We start from the raw sequence: 26,079 nt of genomic DNA on the forward strand, positions 1-26,079 counted from the left end.
GTAGCAATAAGCTTAAGATGTGTTAGTGGTACCATTTTTCAACGTATTCGTCTGGTGTGTTATCTCAAAAACCTCTTGACTAGATGTGGCCAGAGAACTTGGATCAGTGGCCAAGCCAGACCTTACAAGGGGAACCTGGGGGCTCCCAACCCACATTTCCCTCCCCTTGCTAAAGGCACAAGTGGTGCACAAACCTCCGCTGCCTGGTCCTCTTCTGTGCAGGCAGTGTCTATTTCTCCCCTTTCCAGCCAGGCTGTGAAAAGGGAAACAGGACCGGCTGAAGGAAAGAAGGAAAGAAAAAGGCCTGGAACAGAGAAGTACAAGAGGAAATAGGCAGCCATTCCTCTCATCTGCAGAGGGTTCCCCACATGTTGCATCAGCCCCCCATTTTTGTTATTGTGCCCACTATGTAGTTCACAGAATCACAGAATAGTAAGTTAGAAGGGACCCTGAGGGCCATCTAGTCCATCCCCCTCTCTGCAATGCAGGAATCCTGTCCACAGCTATCCCTGGGTAGCCTTGAACACCAACCTTCTGGTTAACAGCTACATTACTCCAGGCAACTTCTGGTTCCACATTGAAATTTGGATTTCACTTGAGTTTCAGGTTCCTAGAGAGACAGGAAGCTGCCTTATACTGAGACAGACCATTGGTCTACTTCGCTTAGCCTTGTCTACACTGACAGGCTCTCCGCGGCTTCAGGAAGTAATCCCTCCCAGCCCCACTTGGGGTTAATCCTGGGACCTTCCGCATGAAGGCAATTGCTCTACCACTGAGCTTCAGCCTTTCCTACCTGGTTTGCCTCATGCAAATTGCCCATTGCCCTTCTGGAGATGCTCAGGCATTGCATTGCTTGACAACCTCTTCCTTCAAAAGCAAATCCAGCTTACCAAGTTCATAAGGCCGGTTCTTTAAGTCGTTTGACGCTTGCAGAAAGCGAAGGCACCCAAAGCAAGTTCCCAGCTGAAATCAGGCTCCAGGCTAGTTGGAAAAGACTTTATTGATAAATTACACTGATACCTATACATACAAACCATCTTCCCCCATATCGCACCTTATCTGGTTGAGGGGCTGCCCATAAAACCAGGATGAGCAGCAACTGCCTCGCTGGGCTCATCCCATGAAATTGTGCAAAGAGGGCCAACCTCAGCATTACTCAAGGTCTCATTCAGTGGCCTGGAAATGCAGCCAGAACCGGCAGGGTCTTCTGACCCACGTAGTGCAGCCCTGGGCCCAGCCTGGCCCCTCATGTCAGGGACACTTTGGTCTCCAGCTTCTCAGTGCCCAAACGACAAGAGCTGTGCCCAGGAGACAGCGTCCACAATCCGTCATATAGGCTCAAGTGCAGGCAGCTCAGCCCGGATGGGAGCTGAGCAAGGGGGGGGGGAGGCATGTGTTTCGGTGCCAGCCGAGCCCAGAGCCTGGATAATTTGGGAGGAGGGGGGAGGTCCGATCCTTGGGGTTCTGGGAAGTTTAAAAAAATTGTCCCCAAAGGGCCCCGAGAGATAAACCACGGGGATAAACCACTTTCAATGTTGCCCATCTGCGCTGTCAACTCAGTCTGCTGCCTCTTGCAGCGAGTGAGTATGTGCAATTTCTCAGGGGCCGCTGGGGAACCTTCCGGCCCTGGTTCCGAGGGTGCCACTTGCTGGCTCCCCCTCCAGGCGCAAGAGCAGCCTCCTGCAATCTCAGTCCCTGGGTTGAAGGCCGGGCGCCGCACCACCCGCCTCCAGCTCAGTTCCTCGGTGCAGGTGGCTGGTTGATGATGACTTGGATGACAAAGTCCTTCTGGATCTTGGTCTCCTGCAGGCGGCTCCTGTCCGTCAGGAGCTTGCCTGAGAAAAACCAGCGCTGCCAGGTGGGCTCCAGTCCTTCCTGGGCGTACAGCTGCTTCTTCAGCTGCCCGATAGTGTCTGTCATGCTGGCGCTCAGGCGCAGGTCCTTGCCCGTGGAGAGGCGGACTTTGAGGGGGAATTCACGCCGGGTGTTGGGCGTTGGCTCGGGAGGCTCCACGCCCTCCTCCTCGCTCCGCTCCATGATCAGGTTGACAGGAGGGGCCAGGCAGTAGACTGGAAGCTGGTAGCGGTTACCCAGTTCGTCATAGCACTCGGTGAGGGAGCCTGCAGGGGAAAGAAAGCGCCAGCAGGGGGCGTGAGAGGCTTATAGGGGGGAACAGAACCCAGTCTCTTCCCCACCAAACTAAATGTAAGTTTTCAATTTCCTCTCCTTATTTAATTTATTTATATTTCCTTTTTCTCTCTCCAAGGACCGCAAGGTGGCGTACGTGGTTCTCCACCTCCTCGTTCAATCTGCACAGAAACCCTGTGAGGTAGGCTAGGCTGAGAGAAGTGACTGGCCCAAACTCACTCAGTGAGCTTCATGGCCAAGCGGGGATTTGAACCCTGGTCTCCCAGGTCCTAGTCCAATTCTCAAACCAAACAACCTTGCCCAGCCACCAATCACACCCCAGCTGCCAGTGAGCTGCCAGCAAGTTACTGAGCCCAATTCAAGATGTGAGTGCTGGTGTACAAAGCCCTAAATGGCTCGGGAACCAAGTATTTAAAGGAGCATCTCCCACAACATTAAGCACCCCAGGCCCTATGATTGGCAGGTGAGGCCCTGTAGGTCATACTAATTCTGGCTGCAGCCCAATTGGTATTTTGACCCATGGCAGGGCCTTCTTGTTCGTGGCTCCCCATTTGTGGAACGGCCCTCCACGATTAAGTGAATCTGTCTCCCTCATTATTGGCTTTCAGGAGAAATTTAAAACTTCCCTGTTTAATAATAATAATAATAATAAATTATTTTTACCCCACCCATCTGGCTTCGCAGCTTTGGGTGGCTTCCAACAAAATATTAAAATAATAAAATAGTCTGTTAAACATTAAAAGCTTCCCTAAACAGGGCTGCCTTCAGATGTCTTCTAAAAGTCTGGTAGTTGGTTTTCTCTTTGACATCTGGTGGGAGGGCGTTCCACAGGGCGGGTGCCACTACACAGGCATTTGATGGGTTATAGGTACAGGCCATGACAACCTTGAAAATAGTAACTGTGAGGCTATGTGACTGCTTTTAAATGTGTTAAGACACTTTTAAATTGTTTCAAAAAGTTGTAATGTGTTTTTTTGTTTTGTTATTAAGATTGTATTGTTTTAACATTTTGATGTTTGCCCCTTTGGGATGAAGAGTAGCATACAATGTTAATAAATAAACAAATAAATGCTTCATCCATACAGAGACTAACACAGGGTAACAGGGATGAAGTTGGCACTTTTTCTCTTTCCTCCTGAAGGTGAAGTGGCAGGTACAGTGCAAAGCTGTCTCAGTTTGTTCAGGACTTGGGAGAATGTTGTCCTTATTCCAGGAACAAATGTGTACAGAAGGGATCAAAAGAGCTCAAGAATCCTGGAAGTACCCGCTCTGAGGACACTTCATATATTTTGTGGCAGTAAACACCTTTCTCACAGTGGAGACAAGTAGCAGGGAGGCATAGCCAATTATTACTTCCGTGTGTGTCTAACCTGCATAATATGCATGGTGATAAAGACACATTTGCTGCTATCTTGGGTTTGCAGGTGCACATGTGTGCTTGTACTGTGGCAGGCAGGCAAGGGGGTTCAAATAGGGATTTCAGGCCCTAAGACAGGGATGGGAGAATCTCTGGCCCTGCAGCTCCCAGCTCCTATGAGCCCAGCCAACATGGCCAACAGCCATGCAAGGATTCTGGGATTGCAGTCCAACGAACCTGGAGAGGAGCACCGATTGCCTATTCCTGCTTTATGATTTTTGCTTGGATAGAAGTTCCCATTTTATGCTCACAGCACAAGTCATGATTTCTACCTCTGGCAAGAAATAAGGCAGAAAGAACTAGCCCTGTGCTATTTCTTCTCTTGCCCACTTCCCGTCCTGCCATCACATACCGTGGGGTAAGGTCACTCCAGCACCGTCAATAATGGCCTGCGCTAGCCCGTGGTCATTCGCCTCCACTGCATAGGCAGCAGCCTTGAGCGCATCCCAGATCTCCTTGCGGCCCTCAAAGGCCGGTGCCGTGTCCCAGAACTCGTCCCGTTTGCTCCGCAGCTGCCCATCGGTCATGGGGTAGTCGCTCTTCCACTTGGGACGGTCTTTCTTCAAAGGTTCATTGCGACCTGCAGAGGGAGAGGGAGGCTTCAGATGGGGGGGGTCCCCAAAGCAAGAGATTCACCCTAGACAGACTCTTTCCTCTGCCAGCCATTGCCCCACCCTTTTCACAGCCTGGCACGAGTCACGTAGCCACTGGCAGAGCTTTTCCTGCACGGCCACCGCCCTGACCGGAGCCTTAGGGAGTTTTTCACCCCAGGCAGTATTTATAGCACAGGGAATTAGCCAGAGAATAAGCCAGGGAGCTGGAGTCTGGTGAGTCGCAAGGCTGGCAAAGGATGAGATACAGCAAGGCAGGGGCTCCTCTGGGAAAAGTACAGTTCATCGGGGTTCTCTTCCTAATTGTGGCATGGATTCTTGAGTGTCTTATTCAAGTTCTGCTCCTTTACCAGATGCAGGATCCACGAGGCACCCCAAAACAAAGCCAGCAGGTGCATATCTGCCGACAAACACCCCTATACCTCCCTTCTAAAGGAAACTCGTTTTTCTTAACAGTGATTTAAAAGGGGGACATTTCAATACTTCCCACATCTCTCCTCAATCTCCCTCTCTGAACAGGCACATTTCCTCCATTTTTATCTCTGCACAAAATCTTGCATTCTCCATCTTAGCTTTGTTTTGGCCTTCCAAATATTTTCTAAATGTGTCATCCAAAAACTGTGCACGCAACCAAGTTGAGGAACAGCTAATACAAAGCAGGGAGCCTCACAATCTGAGTGGAAAGCTGTCTCGGGAAATAACTACTCAGCATTAAACAGAGAAGGCTATGAAACGTTTTCTTTTAATTGAGTATGGAACTGGAGGGGGCTAAAAGCACCACGGAGGAGAGGACAAACTTTCTTTTTGCTCTCGATACACGGCAGATCTGTGCCGAGAACACAAAACTGATGAAATTTAATAGGATACATACGGAGCATAACACTGGAAAGATTGCAAGAATGTACATCTATAAAGAAGAGAGAACCTGCAGAAGAAGCATTGTGTGGATAGTCTTGGTGTGTGTGTGTACAGAATGACAAACTAAACATGAGCCACCTTTTGAGATGATTTGGCACAAAGGTTAATGCCATGTGAGATATTAACAAACATATCCAAGCTCAGGAAGGTCATAACTGTTGCTCTGCAAAATAATACGGAGATTGCAACCTACTATTGGGGATAATGATGTGGCAAACAATACCAACGTTACGAGCCTAATTACTGGGCTAGATGTGAAATTGCCAGGAATGTTCTGGGCTACACAGGAAGGTGTTTGCTACACCCCTTGGAGCATGTTCCGAGAGGCAGGCACATCCCTTCCTCAGCTCATTTTCTGGAACAGACCATCTTGCAGGCTTCCCACAGGCATCGGTTTGGTCACTGTGAAAACAGGATGCGAGACTACAAGAGCCATTGGTCTGATCCGGAAGGCTCATCTTATGTCCCCAAACGTTCCCCCCAGGGACCACTTCGAAATTGCTGAGGGTCACGGCACAGCACTTAAATTATTATTTTCGCCTGTTGCAGCAAATGTGCTGTGCTAGATGCTGTATGGCTTCTATGGCTTTTTTGGGGTTGTATTCAATACTAGTCCTACTCACAGCAGACACACTGAGGTTAATGGACATGACTAACTTAGGTTCATTCGTTTCAGTGGCTCAACTTTGAGTAAGACTTAGTTGAATGCAACCCTCTAGCCCAAATTCAATTAACCTGGTGTGCTAGTGGAAGCCAACGCAAACGATCCCACGAGCAGGATGGGGCTTTCCTTCCTCCTTCCATAGGCCCCCTGTACATCCTCCCCTAAATCTGCTCTGGAGAATCAGAGGAAGAAGGAAGAGAGGGAAGATTATCCAGAAATGGTTGCACTGATGGAGGGTAACAGCGCAATGTTGAAGGTTTATCTCTTATATGTAGCATTTTATTGTACAGTTGACTCTCAATTTATGCGGGGGTTACATTCCGGGCGATAGCGCATAAAGCCAAAATTGTGTATAGTCAAAACAACATTTTTAAAACCATAAAAAAGCACAGTGCAGCATTCTCCCTGCACCTCTGCACTCTCTTCCAAGGCAGCTACAGACTCTCCCTGCACCTCTGAACGGCTCTCCCAAGGTGTGTGCAATGGGAGGTGGGGTTGCCAAAGGCCCCCCCCCCCACTCTGCCATCCCCCTGCCTTCTGGGATACAACCAGTTAAAGCTGGGATCACACAAGTTAAATGTACATAAGCTGCGAGTCAACAGTATTTCAATTAGAATTCCATGGAATTCAAAATATAATGCAATAAAACAGTGGTTCCCAGTTGGTGTTTCATAACCCACCCATGGGATCCATGGCACCATTCATGTAACAAAAGCTACCAAAGAGATATCAACATTTTTAAAAGTCGGGGGTCCATGGCTTGGCTTTTGAAATACTGTACAGGGGGCCTGCAGTACTTAGCTAATTGGGAACCACTGCCATAAAAAAGCATCAAGATACAATTAAAAATCAATGGCAATGTTTTATGTGATGGGTGGGCCAGCTCCTGTCTCCAGCCCAAATCCACAGACACACCGTGAGCTCCCGGAATGAAGCTTGCAGACCATGGACCACTCTTTGGGAATCCCCTGCTCTACAGACTTCCACAGCTCTCATGAGCAGAGGCACATAGCCCAAGGGTGGGTCTACACAGAAACCACAAATAAGAATACCCAGGATATAACTGGCGCTCTGCAAAACAACCCAGTGAATGTCACCCGCCACTGAGTATAATGATGGGGCCAAGGAGCACTAACATTAAGAGCGTAATTAGTGGGGGGAGAGATGGAATTGTGAGTCATGTTCTGTGCTCCAGAGTATGAGGGGAATATAGAGAGAACCTTTGAAAATGCCAAGTCACATGACAATCTCTCACATGGCAGTGCATTCAGACAAAGTCCCCCAACTCAAGCGTGCCTCAGAGTCATTATTATTATTATTATTATTATTATTATTACTACTATTATTACACCCACCTTTTTGGCTACAGTTGCTACAGTAGCTCACAACAAGTACAATTCCATTCTAAAGCTGTCTGATTTAACCATTCAAAGGAATGAGAGAATGGAGTGGGGCAGGAAAGGAGGGTGAGAAAAGGAGAGGGGAACAGTTTAAAAAATGCATAATTTTAAAATGCTGATTTTTATTTTTATTTTAAGCCAGTGTGGTGTAGTGGTTAGAGCAGCCTTTCTCAACCTTAGTTCCCTGGATGTTGTTGGACTACAACTCCCATCATTCCTAGCCAGCATGGCCAGTGCTCAGGGATGATAGGAGTTGTGGTACACGAACATCCGGGGACCCAAGGTTGAGAAAGGCTGGGTTAGAGTGTTGGACTAAGACTTGGGAGATCTGGGTTCAGATCCCCATTTGGCCAGGAAGCTCACTGGGTGACCTTGGGCCAGTCACTGCCTCTCTGCTTAACCTACCTCACAGGGTTGTTGTGGAGATTAATTGAGGAGGGGGAAGAACCTTGACCTCCTTGGAGAAAAAAGTGGGTTATAAAAGCTTTAATTGGGAAGATGTTAATCCAGGAGCAGTAACTATATAACCTTTAGAAGACATCTGAAGGCAGCCTTGTATAGCAAAGCTGTTTAAGGTTTAATGTCTTACTTGTTTTTATACATGGAAGCCACCCAGAGTGGCTGGGGCAACCCAGTCAGGTGGGCAGGGTACAAACAAACAGACAAGACAATACTAAGCTGTATGGACCATTTGTCTGACTGAGTGTAAGACAGTATTCTATGTTCCTCATGCCTGCAATAGTGAGTATCAGGGTTTCCCAAACTTGGGCTGCAAGCTGTTTTGGACTACAACTCCCATCATCCTTGACCGCTGGTCCTGCTAGCTAGAAATGATGGGAGTTGTAGTCCCAAACAGCTGGAGACCAAAGTTTATGGATGTCAAATAAGACCAGGGGTCAAAGGCTGAGAACAATACAAGATCCAACTGAGCAGCCCTGCCTTGCATGTCGTTAGGAGTTTTACACTCATGGGTGAACTGTCAGATGTCATGTCCATAATGAGGTCCCAAGGAGCAGCAGGAAACGGATCTTAGATACAACCGGAGGACAGCCCTGAGCAAGGTCTCCTGAGGTTTTCTTTGGCACAGGACCTCAGAAGAGCTGCAGCTCAAGTTGCAGAGCCCATGCTTTTCCTGCAGGAGGTCCCAGGTTCAGCCCCTGGCATCTGCAGGAAGGGCTGGGAAACATTCCTTGTCAAAGGGCCAAACTGCATGTGATGTTAAATGTATCACTTGGAAACACTTTGTGGTGGTTGTGTTGGTTTTTTTAAAGCAGGCACAAGGAGGCCTGATTTTATCAGGACTGTAAAGTGCAAGAAGGCTCCTTCCCTCCTCACATTCCCAATGAACTCCCCCCAACCATTGGTTGTTACTAGGCTAACAACAGTGGTGTGTGGGTGGGTGTGAACTGGGTTCAACCTCCCCACCCCTTGCACTGTGGTCCTGATGAAAACTAGGGCCCTGCACCAATATTAAATAAACCACAACAACACCCCTGACACGATTCCAAGCGACACATTCAGTGCCATGTGCAGTTTGGCCCTCAAATCCTGGAGAGTTGCTGCTAATCAGCCTCGGTAATTCTGAGCCAGATGGACCAAAGGTTTGATTTCACTGCAAGGCTTCCTCTGCTTCCCAAGCAGCCCTCAGAATGCTGCTGCTGCTTGCTGTAGACTTTGGTGTCCTTTTCACTGTAGATTTCAGCCTCCTTGCAATGTTCAGTCTGGAGAAAGTGGGGGGAGAGGGGGAGATGTGCGGGAAGCAAGCACTCTGATCCAGCCCAACCCCACGAGATGCGGTGACTGGAATACCTGCCGCCAGGATGTAATTAACCAGCCACAATCTCTAGGGGTCCTAGAGATGGCCAGGAAGACATTGATTGGGGTAAGTAGCTGCAATTTAATGGGAGCAGTGAGAAAGAGCAGTGCTTCAGTACCATTTGCAGAAATAAAACCTGTACGGAGAGTTTGCTAGCCAATGACAACCCTGGAACAGGTCAGAAAGTCACACACACTGCTGGGGGAAATGGCTGCCCTTGAATCCCAGAACGGACAGCTAGCCACTAGCCTGGCTCCCAAGGAACAGGGAGCGAAATATAGAGCCATTCCCCTTCTTAGGAGCCTGTAATTCTCATGTAATATTCATAAGACCACTAAATAGCTGGGAAAGTAAAAGCTACCCCCTCCCATCCTGGGTAAAAGTGCCACGTTAGCAAAGGGAGCAAGTCCTGCATGGATCCCATTGGGACAAAGTCAAATACTGACTCTCTGCTGCCATCTCATTCCCAGCTGACTTCTCCCACCCACCACAAAAGCACCACAGCACAGAATCTGTAACCACTAGGTTACCAGGAAGTAAGTGTTATGGAGCAGCTGCTCATGGGTTGTGGGGTCACTATCTGCAGCAGAAGAGATCATAGAGACTAATTGTTTTGGAAAAATCAATGCAATATTGTTTGACTCTTATCTCGCAACAACCTCTCCTTGGTACTTGGGAGGAAAGGCGAACAATGAGGGCTGTGTATATTTCTGCACCAAGGAGGTTCAAATTCGGTGACCTGAATAAATTATGGAAATCATGCAAAATATGCACGTATTTTGCTTTTTGTGTGTGCGCATACTGTCTTCTGCTTCCAAGATCGAAACGTTCAAATGAGTTGGATCTGGGAAATGGTCAGATGCAAGGGAGATGGGAACAACACACCCAAGGGAAGACCCAAACACCTTCCTGTCCCTGTTCCCCACACCCGCCCCTGAAGCTGGAAGTCTTGCACAGGGTCCTCTGGCGTCGAGGAATTCGCCCAACACTGCCCACGTGTCCCAGCTTTTGTTCACAGCCGTAACAGCAACAGATGTGTAGTTTTAACAGGAAAACGGAGAATTTATGGGTGCCAAATTCTGTGACGGATTCCATGAGTGCAAGCAAGATGAAATCATAGGCACACAGAGTAAACATCGTTTTCCAGACAATAATTCTTGCCCTGCCCCCAATGCTGTTGTGGCCCTTTCATCCCCCAGGAAAATGTCCTCCGGATTCAAGGGGCGCACAGAGGGGAGGCCTCCCCACACCACTCGCCCCTCATGCATTTCACAGAGGTGCATTGCTCAGCGCTCTCTGTGGAGGAAGCAGAAGGCCAGCTTCCTGAGCTGACCCTGCCCAGGCTGGCTCTGCAAGGGGATTTAGCTCCAAGTCAGCTGTATAAGAAGCTTGTGCTGCAGGTTTAAGTCTAATTAGGGTGGGTAGATGAAGAGAAAAGCCAGGGGCAAGACATGTTCTCAGAAAAAGAGAACAAAGCTGGAAAAAGCAAGAGACAAGTCAAGTCCCAAACTTGGGTGGCCCTTCCCTTGTCCCCAAACATGGCCACTGCATCATTGAGGATGGCTCCACCGATACCTTACAGGTGATAGCAACCTTTTATGGTTGCCCTGGATAGGAAGGGGGAGTTGCCATCACAACTAAGGGACCAGGATACTTTGGTTAGAGGTCCTTTACCTGCAGAGGAGGAGGAGGAGGGGCACCTGAGGCAGGCCTGGCAATAGGGTTCCCACATTTACACAGCCAAAAGGAGCGGTGGCTTATTTGCATACGAACTATTGTAGTTGCACCATTTTAATACGCAAATTGCTTTTTAAATGGCCGGGTGCCCGGCATTAAATCTGAATTAAAACAAAAACCTGGACAGATGGCAAGTAAAAACAGGTCAGGCCTGTTTAAAATGAGTTATGTGGCATCTTTAGCAGACAACTTCTGCAATGAAGGATGGGGGAGCCAGCAAGGCCCCCTGCTGGAGCTAATTGAACCCCAAGGGCAAACAGTTTCCTTTATGCACCTCGTAATATAGGAGCAAAGGGAAATAACTTCTACTTGCTCTGCAAAATCAGAACTTATTTTGGCCACCTGCTTTACACAGCAAGCCGCTGGCATTACCAGGCCATAGGTAGAGTCTCCTGGCTTCTCCCAGCCCCCAGCTAAGCTAAGCTTCTCAAGGAGATTAGCTTGGGAACAATTAACTCAGTAGTAGGCAGAGGAAGAGGCAGGCAGCAGCCACCTCCATAGACAAGAGACACCATTCCTTTGGCTCCAGGCAACTCAGCACACAGAGGAAATGGTCTTTGACTGAAGAGGTACAAAGGCTGCTTTCAGAGCAGGCTGGGTTCCCATTGGACAACCCTGAGACAGCTTCTAGGTCTACCTGCCAATCAGGCACTGATCAGAACAACTCTGGCCATTCTGCCTGCTACTTTAAAAGACAGAAGGCAGTGAGAGTGTGCAGCTATGGTCCCTCTGCCCAGGAAGCACTGTCACTGCCTGGCACAGGCTCTCTTGCTTTCTCCGAGCTCTTAAAGTGATAGGCAGCTTTGTGGTCCCTATCGGAAGGAGCTTCAGGATGATGAAAGGTTGGGTCTGCCCTTCTCTGGTTCAGAGGTGGAGCTAGGAGACATCCAGTTTACTTCCAAACCCGGGACCTCTGCTTTGTCTTTTATGAAGTCGGTGCTCAGCTCAAGAACCAGGCACAAGGTGCACAGGAATCCATCTCAAACAACTGTTTTCAGCCTCTCAATCCATGATCAGAAAGCAGAGAGGGAAGTAGTGAGTGGCAACCACTACCAACCTTAGGTAGCAAGTGCAAAGCTGCTGCTATTTAATGACACTGCTGCCAAAGTCCAGCCAGTTCAGCCACAGGTTCTAGACACCTTACCCTGCTGCAAGATGTTCCTTTTGTGATGTGTAGGTTTTTGCTCCCCCAAAATCCCACAGTAGCTCAAGACGGACCACTCATTCCTGACACTGCAGTTGTGTGTGGAATCTCCTTCCTCCTTTCTCCAAGTACCAGATTTGATGAGTCTGGGGAGAAAATATCCTGCCTGGGGTGTCTCCTCCTAGAAGGCACAAGGACACAGGAAACGGCTGCCTTATACAGTGTCACACTACTGGACCATCAAGCTCAGCATTGTCTGCTGGCTGTCCAGGGTTTCAGACAGAGAACAAACCCAGCCCTGTGTGGGGATGCCAGGGAATGGGACTTTCTAACATGCAAAAGAAGTGCTCCACCACTGAGTCATGGCTGTTGCAGCAACACTACAGAGGAGTGTATCCAAAGCCTTATTGTATCAGGTTACGGATCCGGGCCAGCCAAATATTTCATCACCATTTCCAGCAGAAGTGCAAGTGCATAGGCACTACCCTCAACTTCTTGGGAACCTAGGGACCCTCAGGAAAAGCATCGTCCCATCTGTGCCAGCAGCCATTTATTGGTTTTCTTTAATGAAATATTCGGGTCCTTTTCAAACCCAGGTGAAGAGACAACAAGATCTGCACACACCCCCACACCCCCACATTACCTAACTTCCACTTGCCTGTGGAGGCAACTATTATTATCTCATAATCATAAGAGCTGGGAGGCATCCGAGGAGATCAACAGACAACAGGTTTAAAAAACATGCTAAGGAATCGTCACTCTGCAGAACCTGTTGTACAGCAAAACTAACCACATTTTTTAAGAAGACTAGGGATGCTGCTAGGCCCAGCCAGCACTCGTGCAGTGTGGAAGGATCAAGTTCGCCAAGCTGATAACTGAAATCGCCAGCAGTGGGTCAGATTCTCTCTCTGTGTGCCCTGTAACAAGCTTCGATTCCCTACAGCAGAGCCTGCTTGTCTATCACTATCAAGTCTCAAAGGAACTGGGGCTCCTTCACCAAGACAGAAGGGCACTGACTGCACACACACACAGGCCCTTCACACCAACACTCTGGGTGTTTTCAGATAAGTGACACATTATCACATGCTGACCTGAGTCTGCACCCCCCCAAACTTCCCTCTCCCCAGCTTAAGTGGGGATGGGCTGCCTCCCACTCCCCAGCTGTCTCCCTCTTCAGAGAACAATGGGCTGAGCTCCCCTCCTGCTCTGCCAAGCCTAACCTAAACACCCCCCATCTCCACTTCAATATTCTTTCTTCTTTATTCCCCAGAAACACAATCTCTAGCTCTACCATCGGGAAGCTCACCTGTACAGGCAGCACATGCACTGTGTTTGCAACATGCCAGAAGGGAATCAGGCAAGATCTCTAATCTGCCATGTTTCAAACTCAGCACCCTCAAGCCTGACAGTCCTGCTTGATACCTAGAGCACCCCGGACTTACATTTGCACCTGGCCCAGTCATCTCTGTGGCAAACAAGACCAAAATTACGGACATAATTATACGCTACAAAGAAAACATGTTGATTTCTAGGTTACTTGGGGGTATGATATTAAAATGGTTCATCCTGTTAGTGCAAAACAAATGATGGCATGTCTAACGTTACTCAGATTATGGGAGGGTGTGACCCCAAAGGCTGTGTGAAGGAGGGAGCCAAACGTAAAACGTATACAGTACATGACAGTCTTTAGGACTGTCTTAGGAAGCGATGGACTCTTAATCATTAGACAAAGGAATCAGAAGGCAGGTTCAGTAGCTGACTACAGAAGCAAGGTGTTCCTCTGTGGGTGAGGGGAAGCCAGGTTTCAAGTTGCTAGACTGGTTTTACCATGGCATTTAAAAAATGACTTCAGCTACCTTTTTCAGACAGGAAGGAACAGCTCATGACTTGATAAAGTGGCTCTCCTATGCTAGCCTCACAAAGAAGAATTAAAACATTTGATCGTATATCAAGACAACCATTATATTAGATTTATGGGATCCCTGTGTGAAATGGCACACAGGAAAGAGACAAGCTACACTAGGTTCATGCTGGGGACACGGACACACACACACACACACACACACACACACACAGGCTGTTTTAAAAGTCTTTCTTCCTCTGTGCAGGTGAATCAAGAAACAAGTGTCACTGGGAAGAAATGAATGTTTGTGGTCTGTTGGAGGAAGGATCTCGGGTCAGAAAATATTTAAATAGTCATGTACCTGCTATTGTAACTATAAAATGCACAAAACTGAGACATACCAAATATGTAGGCTACAGCCACAAAAAGGACTTTTTGCTGCTTTTGCTACAATACAGTGGTACCTCGCGTTACATACACTTCAGGTTACAGACTCCGCTATCCCAGAAATATTACCTCGGGTTAAGAACTTTGCTTCAGGATGAGAACTGAAATCGTGAAGCAGCGGCGCAGCAGCAGCAGGAGGCCCCATTAGCTAAAGTGGCGCTTCAGATTAAGAACAGTTTCAGGTTAAGAACAGACCTCCGGAATGAATTAAGTTCTTAACCCGAGGTACCACTGTATAGACTGACCTGACTACCCCTCTGAAACTGAGCACTGGCAATGTGGGATATAAATCTCACTCTAAATTAGGCAAGCTGAAAAAAGAAGGAACCATGTAGCCAGTCTGAAAAAACAACTTATGGTGGTCTTTCTGCCATTGCCTCTCCTGAGTCGGGTGGCATCTGCTTCAATGTAGGAATATGTGATTCTTAATTCCTTTGGAAACCAAGTACCCAGAAGCAAAACAGAGCGAACTATTAAAGGGGGAAAATTCCTTCCAGTAGCACCTTAAAGACCAACTAAGTTAGTTCTTGGTATGAGCTTTCGTGTGCATGCACACTTCTTCAGCATGCACACGAAAGCTCATACCAAGAACTAACTTAGTTGGTCTTTAAGGTGCTACTGGAAGGAATTTTTTTTGTTTTGACTATAGCAGACCAACACGGCTACCTATCTGTAACTGGTATTAAAGGGAATGTATACATGTTGGATCCAACTGAAATATCTGAATCAGGAAGGTGACAGCACAGAAAAGGAACCAGCTGTTTAACACCAAGGCCACAAAGATGTGGGCAGGACAGAGAGTAAGGAGAGAATAGGCAAGGCCGAGCTCAGGATTCATGCTCAACCCAGTGGGAGATTGTCATGCAACATGCTCTCTACTGCTTCAGGGTGTACCATATATCATTCCCAAAACCTTCAAAGCCAAGGTTAGGATCCCTGATGGATGCCACTAGCAGAACCTAAGAAACTCTAGTTTCCTGGTGCTTGTGGTGATGGTTACTAGCTGAAAATCTTTAAAAGGGGTGTTAATAAATTCATGGCTTCTCACAGTCTACTAGTCGTGATGGCTGCTTGCTACACCAGGACATAGTGCTTCTAGTTCCTCTGAACACCAGTTGCAGGGAAACGACAGTGGGAAAGGACTACAGTGGTACCTCGGGTTACATACGCTTCAGGTTACAGACTACGCTAACCCAAAAATAGTACCTCAGGTTAAGAACTTTGCTTCAGGATGAGAACAGAAATTGTGCTCCGGCAGCCCAGCGGCAGGAGGAGGCCCCATTAGCTAAAGTGGTGCTTCAGGTTAAGAACAGTTTCAGGTTAAGAACAGACCTCCGGAACGAATTAAGTACTTAACCCAAGGTACCACTGCATTGTTCTCAAGTTCTTGTGGGATTCCTTCCCATAAGCATCTGGTTGGCCAGTGTGGGAAACAGGATGCTGGGCTAAAGATGCCTTAGGTCTGACTTAGCAGGGCTCTTATTAGGTCCTTATGAAGGTAGAGACTGCATGTGATAACACACATTGAACGTTAATCCTCCTGCCATTCTTGAGCCGGCGATATTCCTGAGCTGAAAATATGCATAACAGCAATGGTTTCCATATAGCACGCTACTGTTTTCAAAACGCTTCATGTTTGCCCTCACGCAGCATAGCCAGGAAACAAGAGAGCAATTCCTGCACCAAAAGCAGAAGGCAGGGAGAAAGCCCAATGGACTTGAATACTGGTGTGCAGCCTGCAATCAGTAACAGTCTGTTAGGTGAAGAGGTTTCACAGAGAAACACGGAGAGGGAGGGATGATTTAGGAGCCTCATAAAACCACATGTAGCAAATATGGAAATGAGTTGGGTATGAAAGAGTTCCTGCCAGGACAAGGCAGAGAACCAGGTACAGAAGATGACGACTAAGCCTCAGGATCCTGAACATCTCTCCCTACAAGTGTTGTCTGTTTTGTGTGAATGCAGTAAATCGCAACTCCTCAACTGCCCATCCTTGGGAATCTGCCGGTGGGCAGGCACAGCTCCTTAGCAACACACATTAATAAGCACCCTGACAGGAACAGAGGAGGCTGGAATACTGCACATCCAGAAGTCATCTGGGGACAACACAGCATAAACGTAGCATCTGTGGTCACAGAAGGGGATACACATAGGGCAGAAGCATTTTGTTTTTTGTGTTGCTGGAAGCAAGATGCTCCCATGCACTGTGTTAACACAGCTCTGTCGTTTCTTGCCTGGACATGCCCTTCAGACACAGCTGTGCCCACTCTCTTTCTCCCTTCTGCCCTGCATGAGCCCTTGGATGACAAATTGCCTGTGCACAAAAGAGGCATTCTGCAAGAAAACAGAAGGGATCAGCATTTTCTGAAGGGAACCACCACCAGGATTGGTAAATGCATGATGCATTAGCCAAGGACAGTCCTGCCCACTGAATTATGTTACATGGTGCTGGGAAATGTCAGAGTTGGCTGCGGGATCATCCAAGATTTTTTTCCCCTTTAATGAGGCCATCCAGAACTTTTTGTTTAGAGAAAGGTAAGTGGGAGGTGACACAGAATTATGCACAGTGTGGAGAAGGTGGATGGAGAAAAGATTTTTCGCCATCTCTCACAACACTAGAACTCATTGGCATACAATTAATATTGAAAGATTCAGGACAGATAAGAGAAAGTACTTCTTCAAGCAGCACATAGTTAAACGGAGGAACTCATTCCTGAAGGAGGCAGTGATGATCACCAACTTGGATAGTTTTAAAAAGAGGATTAGACAAATTCATGGAGGAGACGGTAAATTGATGGCTACTAGAAACTAGGGACGCAGGTGGTGCTGTGGTGTAAACCACTAAGCCCTGGGCTTGCCGATTGGAAGGTCGATGGTTCTAATCCCCACAACGAGGTAAGCTCCCATTGTTCGGTCCCTGCTCCTGCCAACCTAGCAGTTCGAAAGCATGTCAAAGTGCAAGTAGATAAATAGGTACAGCTCCGGCGGGAAGGTAAACGGCACTTCCATGCGCTGCTCTTGTTTCCCCAGAAGCAGCTTAGTCATGCTGGCCACATGACCTGGAAGCTGTACGCCAGCTCCCTCGGCCAGTAAAGCGAGATGATCGCCGCAACCCCAGAGTTGTTTACGACTGGACTTAATTGTCAGGGGTCCCTTTACCTTTTTTAGCCACAGTAACTATGTAGCACCTCCTTTGCCAGAAGCAGTAAATCTCTGAATAACAGTTGTTGGCAACTGCAGGTGGGCAGGGTGCTGGTGCGCTCGGGTCTCACTAGTGTGTTTCCCACAGTGATCTGTTTGACCATTGTGAGAAAAGGATGCTGGATGGACTGTTGGCCTGATCTAGCAGACTCTTCTTATGTTCTTATGAGCCATGCTGGGTTATGTCGCAAAGGGCATTTGTTTCCCTGAGAACTGTATTCTGGTTTTGACTGGGCAAAGCCAGAAAAGTCTCCCAGCACCAGCCTTGCAAAATTGACTCCAGGGCCCAAACAGTAGAAGAAAGAAAGAAGTCTGCTGAAAAAGCCACATTAACTGAAGTCATGTTGGCACTGCTCTTCCTGTGCACTCTAGGGAAGCGCCACATGGTGCAGAAGAGGGGAGGGTTACGAATACAATGAACAGGCAGTGGTGCGCCAGCCTGTCAGCAAATAAGGACCCCAGCTTTGTGAGTCAGCTAGGCTAACCAAACGCAGCTCAGGATATGGCCCCCAAACAGTTGAGCAGACAGGAGAATTCTACTGGGTGCAGTTTCTCTCAGCTCTGCAATGTGACAAGCTGTAGCCATCAAAATTTCCTCCTCTACACAACTATTAAAGGTGCAGAAATCCTGTCCTATTTTGATCTGGTCAACACAGAAGGGGCTCAGCTGCAGGCAATCTTGTCTTTCACCAACACAGAGGATGCAGCAGGACAGGAATGAATCACAAGGCAGGGGGCTTTGCAATAAGATACCCTAAATCTGCCCCTTTAAATTGACAGCCTGTGCACATCTGTTCCCTGATGGTTCTGAAGGCCACTGGCGATGCCACACCCTCAAGCAGCAGTAAGTGTAAACTTAGGCTCCCAGGTGTGAATTCCTGCCTAAGCTGCTCTGCAGGGAGGCATCTGGGCAACACCTTCTGAGCTAAGCAAACAATCAGGCCTGGGAGCTGGGGGCTGGGCACAGATTAAAGCCTGCCAGAGGAACTGTTGCATGCAGGTAACAGGACTAGCTTACTGAAAACCTGAACCATGCCAAAGAAGAAAGAGGGTGGGAGACGCACAGCTTCCAACCTTGCAAGATGCTCTTGTAGTAACAGAGACAGACAGGGTGGGACTTCCACTAAATAACCAGGGGGTTAAAATCTGACCTGTGGGACACAAAGATAACCAGGATCATGGGTCTGCACCCATCCTTCAACTGAACCAGGCAATAAATCCAAACCAAAGCTCAATCCAAAACAGGAAATTTAATGACACAAATGAAAAAGGGCAGAAGGCAGACAGTAATCAGGAATACCTGCTTACCCAGGGGCTGGGTCCTATCAGAACACATTGGTCAGCTCACACTATGTTGATAGCAGTATCATAATTTCAGCCAGTTCGGAAAAACTTCCTAGTCTACTAATCCATTGTCTTATCCCAGCAGGGCTGGTAGGGTCATTACAATGCCATTTATTCTAAAATACTGTACCACCATAGCGTAGTTCAGTACAGGCATTCCCCTCACTTATGTGTGGGTTACGTTCTGGGCCCTCGTGTGCATAAGTGAAATTGCATAAAGTGGGGAGCACCTTCTAAACAACCTCTCTGCCACTCTTCTTCAATTCATACCAGAAATATCCACAACTAGAATTGAAGCTCTAGGACTGGTAGGAGGCTGGAGGACATGCAGGAAAGCAGCTGCTGCTGCGCTACTCCACACATCAGCTGTTAGGTGGGGAGGTTGAGCAGTGTAAACAAAGTGCCACTGCACCTCCAGTCTCTTTGGGGCTTCCTCCGCCTCCACTGTCGTCCTTTTCAGGCTCCAGGGAGGGTCTCCTCATGAGCCACGAGGACTCTCCAGCTCTCTCCCACCATTTCCAAGCTTGAATTGAACGATTTAATTATTTCCCGGCACCACACGTATATGCGGTTGCACGTGAGTCAATCACATGTAGAGTGGTACCTCAGGTTAAGTACTTAATTTGTTCCAGAGGTCCGTTCTTAACCTGAAACTGTTCTTAACCTGAAGCACCACTTTAGCTAATGGGGCCTTCCGCAGCTGCAGCACCGCCGGAGCATGATTTCTGTTCTCATCCTGAAGCAAAATTCTTAACCTGAAGCACTATTTCTGGGTTAGCAGAGTCTGTAACCTGAAGCGTATGTAACCTGAAGTGTATGTAACCCAAGGTACCACTGTATTTAACATTCTAGCTTTCCCTTACCTTAGAAACCACAAGTCCCTCTTTCTCAAAAGCCCCAGGATGGCTCAACAGATCTGACTCAGCACCCGCATGGTATCACGTGAAAGACCATCTCGCCACAGAAGAGCAGTTTGGTCTCACGTAGGACGCTTGCAGTCCACAGAACCCAACAGATTCCAAGGCCTCCGCAAACAATCAAGCCAGGCAAGCCTCATTGTGACATCAGAGTAGGTAAGCCAACAGCTGCCAAGGCAGGCATGACCTCCTGGACTGCACAGGTCAACTCCCGGCCTGACTACAACATCAAAGCAAATCAGTCAATAACATCAACTGTCGCAGGGCAAGCAGGGGCCAGCAAAAAGAAAGAGACTCAACAGCAATATGCTTGTGGTGACAGAAGGCAGAATTCTCATCAAGAAAGGTGGTGGTGGTCTCTTCAAGCAGGGATTAGACCTGGTGGCCTATAAGCCCACCTCTCCTCCAGCCCTATGATTCTCTGAAGTCCTCTCTCCCTCTACATATGATATCCAACCCCCCTGCTTGTTCTTTATGGATCAGATGCAGTCAGCCTCCTCTTTGGGAAGGTGTAACTTACAAGTGTTGCTCTCAGCCCACTTACCCAGCCCTCCCCATTTCCTGTTTCCCTTTCTCTGCCTCCTACAAAACAGTAATTATTGCAGGGAGCAACACGCAGGCAGTTGCAATCCGTGGCTGCATGAGCAGAGCAAAAGCATGAGTCAGTCCTGCAGTCCCTTGGTGGGGCCAGTTTCTGATTATGATAGGGTGTACTCGGAGAAAGAAGCATGCCAGGCAACTGCACATTGCACAACACCCAAACCAGCTGATGAGTTTCTTCCAGGATAGGTTCACACGCTACACTTGCGTGGCATATGTAGGAATCATTTCAGTGACGTCAAGTGCATGCATGGGCAAACTGAATGTGTAAATTGGTAACATATGGGCCTGACTCATCAAAAGACCTGTGAAAACCAGAATTCCCAAACCATCATGGGATTTCATAGGCCTATCAGTAAAGCAGGTCCATGTGTTAGCAATTTACATATTATGTTTACCCATGCATGCAAACACAAGAAACAACCCTGAAGCTGAAAGAACATAGTGTCCAAAACAGCCTGAGCCTCAGAGAGTTGGGATAGGGAAACTTAAGTATCATTCCACCCAGCCCATTGTTGGGATGAAGTGCAGTGACTTATGGTAACGGACCCATAATTTAGGACCGGAAGCCAATATCATAGCCTTTAAGTTGACACTATGTCATAATTGGAGGCAAAAAGTCATTCTTGTGCTGGAGTTCAGCAATGCTATCAGTGCTCCAAATTATTTTCATAGTTCCATGGGATCTTCAATGCCCTTAACCCAATCAGGGCTTTTTCCCTTTTATTTTTATTTTTCTCTAGTGAAAGAAGAGTCCTTCTGTAAGAGCTTCCCTTTGTTGGTCTCTAAGCTTCTGGTGCAACTCACATCCCCAAATATTTTTAAAGTCCACACTTGCTTAGTCCAGAACTCAGCCGATCCCATCAGCCAAAATGCTCGCATTGCACTTGACTGCACAGTTTCCAGTTCGCACTCTTGGATGAGTAGATCAGGGACATGTTTTTGCTGTTTCTTGAAGACTCAGCTCAGCTCACATTGCCTGCGTTTGCAAAATGCCAGCAATACATCACCAGGAGTGCCAGCCCAACTTTTCATAAGCACTTAAGGTAAACACCACCACAAAGCCTCAGAGCAGCTCAAGATTTCTGTGGCAGGGAGATAGCCTGCTCCCTAACGAACACAATTATATGCATTTTCGCTTCAAAGCAAGTCCCGATGTGTGCTCAATATGGATTACTCCCTGGTAAGAGTGGGTAGGACTGCAGCCCAACAAAAGCAGGAGTCCGACATGCTTGCAGAAACAGTTAAACAAAAGGACTAAATGCATTAGGGTAAACTTTATTCTTTTTTAGTAGTGTATCCTGTCCCAGAAGATCCTGATTCTTGGTGCCAGCTCCCTGCTGTATAAGATATTAGACTGACAAAATCTTAAATCCTTTTCCCAGCATGGAACTAAGTATTAAGTCAAGGCACTGCTCCATCAAGTTCACTATTGTCTACACTTACTGTCAGATGTTCTCCAGGATTTCATGCAGAGGGCTTTCCCAGCAATTTGTGGAGATATCAGGGATTGATCCTGGGACCTTCTACATGCAAAACATGAGCTCTACAAGGAAGCTAGTGTTTCCTGTTTCTCACAACCCAGCCCAACAGCAATAGAGATTCCAGCCAGTGCTCCCCACAAGCAAAAGCTAGGCATTCCTGCCCAGAGTGATTTGCCAAGAAAGACTTACAAACTGTGCCAAGTGTTTACTTTTGGTTTTAAAGTACATGCTCAGGTCTTCCAAGAAATAAATTCCAGAAGTGTAGTTGGAAGCATTTAGGTCAGTAGCACCAATATATATATATATATATTTAAAGTGCCATGGCACTTTCAAGACTAGTTTATTGTGCTTTCATAGACAACAGCTTCCTATACCCGAGGCATGAAGTGAGCACTTCAAGTATCATATAAAGCAGGGTGTCAAGTATAAACCTTCGTGCCACACAGTGAAATAGCCACTATGGTGCCAAAGCATTTCAGGGTTTCTGCCAAGGAGTCCTATTAGCCCAATCTCTATTAGAGTGGGTAAAGTTCTCCAGCGGGAACATGCAGAGATGCATACCCTGTTCAGACCACCGTGGACTATAGATCAGAGCAGACAGTGTGTGCTGCTGGTGGGGTTCGGTCTTGATGTATGTGCAGGGCTCAGCAAAGTTAAATCCAGTCTCACGGCATCGTGCAGGGAGACCTCAGGACACAATTCTTTGTGAAATCAGAGTAGCAACTGCAGAGTGGCTGCCTGGGAGCCCCTAAACAACACCTCCCAAAATACCCATTTATAGGAAGCATGTGAGGAGGTGTCACCTATCACTTTGGCAGTGCAAGGGCATGGTTTTAATCAGGGCTCTAGCACCACCAATAATCTGCAAGTTTATGAAAAACTATAATCAACCCGAAGCAGCCGTACACAGAGACTGTACCTTAAATGCTCTCATGTCCACAAAGGCCTCTCTCTTGCTGAGAAGTCGACTGTTCTGTCTCCAGAAACCCTGCATCAATGTGTGTGTGCACCACCGCCAATGCCAAATACTGCTGATGAGCTTGTTGAGTTAAAGCGGTTTCTGCTATTGATCCAACTAATGCAGCTCCAGCAGAGTGAGGCTGATCTGAGCCGTCTGGGGTGGGAACCAATTGTGCTCTTGACTGACCTGGACTAAGAAAAGTCAGGGCAGGTCTTGCGCACATGGGCACACACCACACAGGGTCACATGCACAGACTCTGGCAGCAAAGCCTAAGCTAGCTCAATTCTTATCATTTTGCAGGAGACTCAGCAGGGAGGGCCCTTGAACCTGGAAATGGACATGAATTTCCGCACCTAGGTTCAGAGAAGGCTGCAATCTCTCTAGCAGCAAATGTGGCCTTAGCACATGCTGTGAAGGTATCTGTCCTGGAGCCCACACATGGACCAGAGTACCTGATCATGGTTTGCAGGACAAGTTTCCAATCAAGCAGCAAGGGCAAAGGAAATGTTCTTGCTAGGACCTAGCCACACATCTATGCACACTGTATCATTTGGGTTTTATACTGCTCTTTTATTTTTGTATGGCTTACAATGCATCTTATTACGATTTGTGCACTACTTGTTTCCGCAACAACACATAAAGCTGCATAAAAGTGCTTTTAGTGAATCTGCAATAATAAATAAAATTACTCTGATTTGAAACCTGAGGTGGCAGCCCACTGACCTCAGAGCAGCCCCAAGCCCAAACTTGTACTTCTGAGCCAGTGGGGGAACAGTAGTTTGCACTTCCAACCCATCTGGTGAGACGGGCCGGACTGGCTCTTACATAAATCCGGTAGGCGAGTTTCTGGGACATCCCACACACTCTTCCTAAACACGGAGTTAAGAGATCAGTAGAAACCCAAATTGCTCCAGGGAGCCTTACTCCACCAATACATTTACTAACACACATCCCACACGCTTCCCCGAGGAAGTACAGACCACCCAGTAGATCCAGGTCATTTAAAAATCCCCCCAAACCGAATCTTCCCATAGCTAACAGGAGAGGAAGCACATAGACTACCGTCCGCTCCGCTATGCCCTCATCCGGGCCCAATCCTGAAAGATCCGATGCCCACTCAAGACAATCGCAGAGTGGTGCCCTATTCCCAGTCTTGGCAGTGGTCTCGGTGCCCGATTATGGTGGCAGTTGGTAGTGGGGGGTCTGAGACAAGTTAATTCTCCAGCAAAGGGCCCCCAGGGGAGTGTCTGCGAGGGCCCAACCCCGGTTGTGTTTCCAGCGGCCCAGATTCCCTTGCCCGTTCCGGCTGCCACGGCACCGAGAGGGTGCCTGACCGGCGGCGCTCACCTGCTCTCTTGCGCGGGTGCCCCGGGGTGGTCGGCCGCTCTCGGTGTTGCCTCCCCACGCAGCTGCCCATGGCGACAACCCCAGGCTGCGATTGCGATGGATCTACCCGCCTGAGCCCGGCTCCGGGCTCTGCCGCTCCGCATGGAGCCGGATCCCCAATCCGCCCTCCGGACGAGCACGCAAACTTTGTGCGGCGCGGCTGCCGCCTCCGCCTCCCTCCAGACGGGGCTTTGGAGTCTTGCGGAACGGGAGGCGCCGATTAAGGTCTGCTGCCCTCTCAGGTTGGATCCGGCCCAGCGGCTCCAATGCCTGCCTCCGCCGTCGCCGCCGCCGCTGCAGCCGCTACTCCGCGAAGAGCTGGGGATCTGAGCCGGGGAGGATCCCCCGGCCCTGGGAGACACTTCGCGCTCCTCCTCCTTCTCCAGGTGAGCATGTGACTCGGCGGCAGGAGCCCGGCCTCCACTCCGCCCTCTCTCTGCCAGCCCCAGGAAGAGGATCGTCCGTGACCCGGGCTACCACTCTGCAGGGGGCGGGGGCGGGAGAAAGCGAGCAGGGCCGGCGCCCCCGACAGCGGGAGCAGCGGGAGCTGGCCTGGGCTCGTAGCGCGCGGCTGCTAGCCGTCGCCCCCCCCCCCGCTCACTTGCTCCTCAGTCGCCTCCTAAAACTCTCACGAGGCGCGACCTCCAGGCCCAATTTAGGGCAGCCAGATTTGTAATGTTTTATTTTGAAATCTTTTAAGATAATATTTTAGTTTTCTGTTAATTATGTTGATTTGACTGTATACTCTATATCTGACTTTCTTCAGAATGTTTTATTGATGTTTTAATATTTTCTAAACCACTTTGAGATTTTTCTTTAAAATATAAAGCGGTATAGAAATGAAATTAATAATAATAATAATTTGCAAAGGCTGGCTCTTTATATGCCAACAAATGCTAGAGCAGTCGGATGGTCCTGCTGGGGTTGGCATCCCAAAGTCCTGTTGTTACCTTGCAGAGGAGCCGGCTTGCCCAGCAATAATCTGTAACAGGCAATGTTATTGTTGTACTGAATGGGAGTTGGATTTAGCAAGACAGACATGGCAGTCTACCCTATGGGCAGTGGAAGAGCCTCGCCTTTGCCCTGGGTGCATAGGATTCCCTTTCAAAACATGAAAGGGAGCCACCTTCCTTCCTTCCAATCCCTCTGTTTGTTTGTTTTTTTAAAAAAAGACCTGCCTTTTTCATGAAGCTTTTCAACCCTCAGTCCTCAATTTACTATGATGGGGCTGGGGAAATACTTTGGTCAAGGGTGCGCCTTTACTTTTATTACTCTGTAAAGCAGCGTGTTATATTGATGTACATATTAACGATAATTTAGTACAGTATTAGTTGAACAATTTAGATAGCTACAGCCTGGCAGCGAAGAGGTTCTGTGTATCTGCTTTTGAGGAGTGATGATCAAACAAATGCTCTCTCTGACCTGTCAGTCTTAGGCCTTGATTATCACTGGGAAACCAGCTTAGTGTGGCAGAGGTGTCCACTGGGAAAGCTGACCAGGGTTACATAATAATGCTGGATGCTATGAAGAGAGGACTTGGCAAATTCAGGATTTTGTTCTGATCTCTGGTGTCAGTTACCATTTTGGCCACCCGCAAATGGTCACACACATTCAAATCCAGGTGTCGCTTTTTCAGGCTGTTAGTCCCATCAAGAGTGTTGGATATGTCATACCTATCCTACTTCTTCCATTATATCTCTTATCTCATAACTCTTCCTTTGAAGGTAACGCTGCGTTGGCAAGTGGTGGAGCTAGGTAATTTCAGACCTTTTGGACTTAATGGCCTTTCTGAAGTATGTGTGAGTTGTGTGTGTGGTTTAGATAGTTGTGTGTATACCTCAGTTGAAGTACACAATTAACATGCCTCTTCTCACCCCAACTGCCACCAGTGCCTTACAACTGCTATGATGTTGAAGCAAGAGAGAGAAAACTTTGCTAATCCAGATACTAAAAAGAAATAAAAAAGAGCATGCAGAGTTTTGCTTTTTGAAAACTTGAGCACTTAAATCATAGCACCATCATAACTTTAGGAATAGTGTT

At 48.0% G+C, this 26,079-nt stretch overlaps 1 protein-coding gene across 2 annotated transcripts; it reads right to left on the reverse strand.

The window, feature by feature from the left end:
* Nucleotides 1–982: 982 nt before the first annotated feature.
* On the reverse strand, nucleotides 983–24,219 carry UBTD1 (ubiquitin domain containing 1). Of its 2 annotated transcripts, none has more exons than XM_081911975.1 (3): nucleotides 24,001–24,219; nucleotides 3,918–4,145; nucleotides 983–2,120 (listed from the first exon to the last, which is right to left on the reverse strand). In XM_081911975.1, the coding sequence occupies exons 1-3, from the start codon at nucleotides 24,068–24,070 to the stop codon at nucleotides 1,735–1,737; spliced, it is 684 nt and encodes a 227-aa protein (XP_081768101.1). In that variant the 5' UTR covers nucleotides 24,071–24,219; the 3' UTR covers nucleotides 983–1,734. The 2 variants fall into 2 exon arrangements, with proteins under 2 accessions (XP_081768101.1, XP_081768102.1); XM_081911976.1 differs by lacking the exon at nucleotides 24,001–24,219 and adding an exon at nucleotides 19,554–19,702.
* Between the last annotated feature and the right edge of the window lie 1,860 nt (nucleotides 24,220–26,079).

The sequence above is a fragment of the Podarcis melisellensis genome, assembly GCF_964234715.1.
Source record: "Podarcis melisellensis genome assembly, chromosome: 5".
Taxonomy (NCBI): Eukaryota; Metazoa; Chordata; class Lepidosauria; order Squamata; family Lacertidae; genus Podarcis; species Podarcis melisellensis.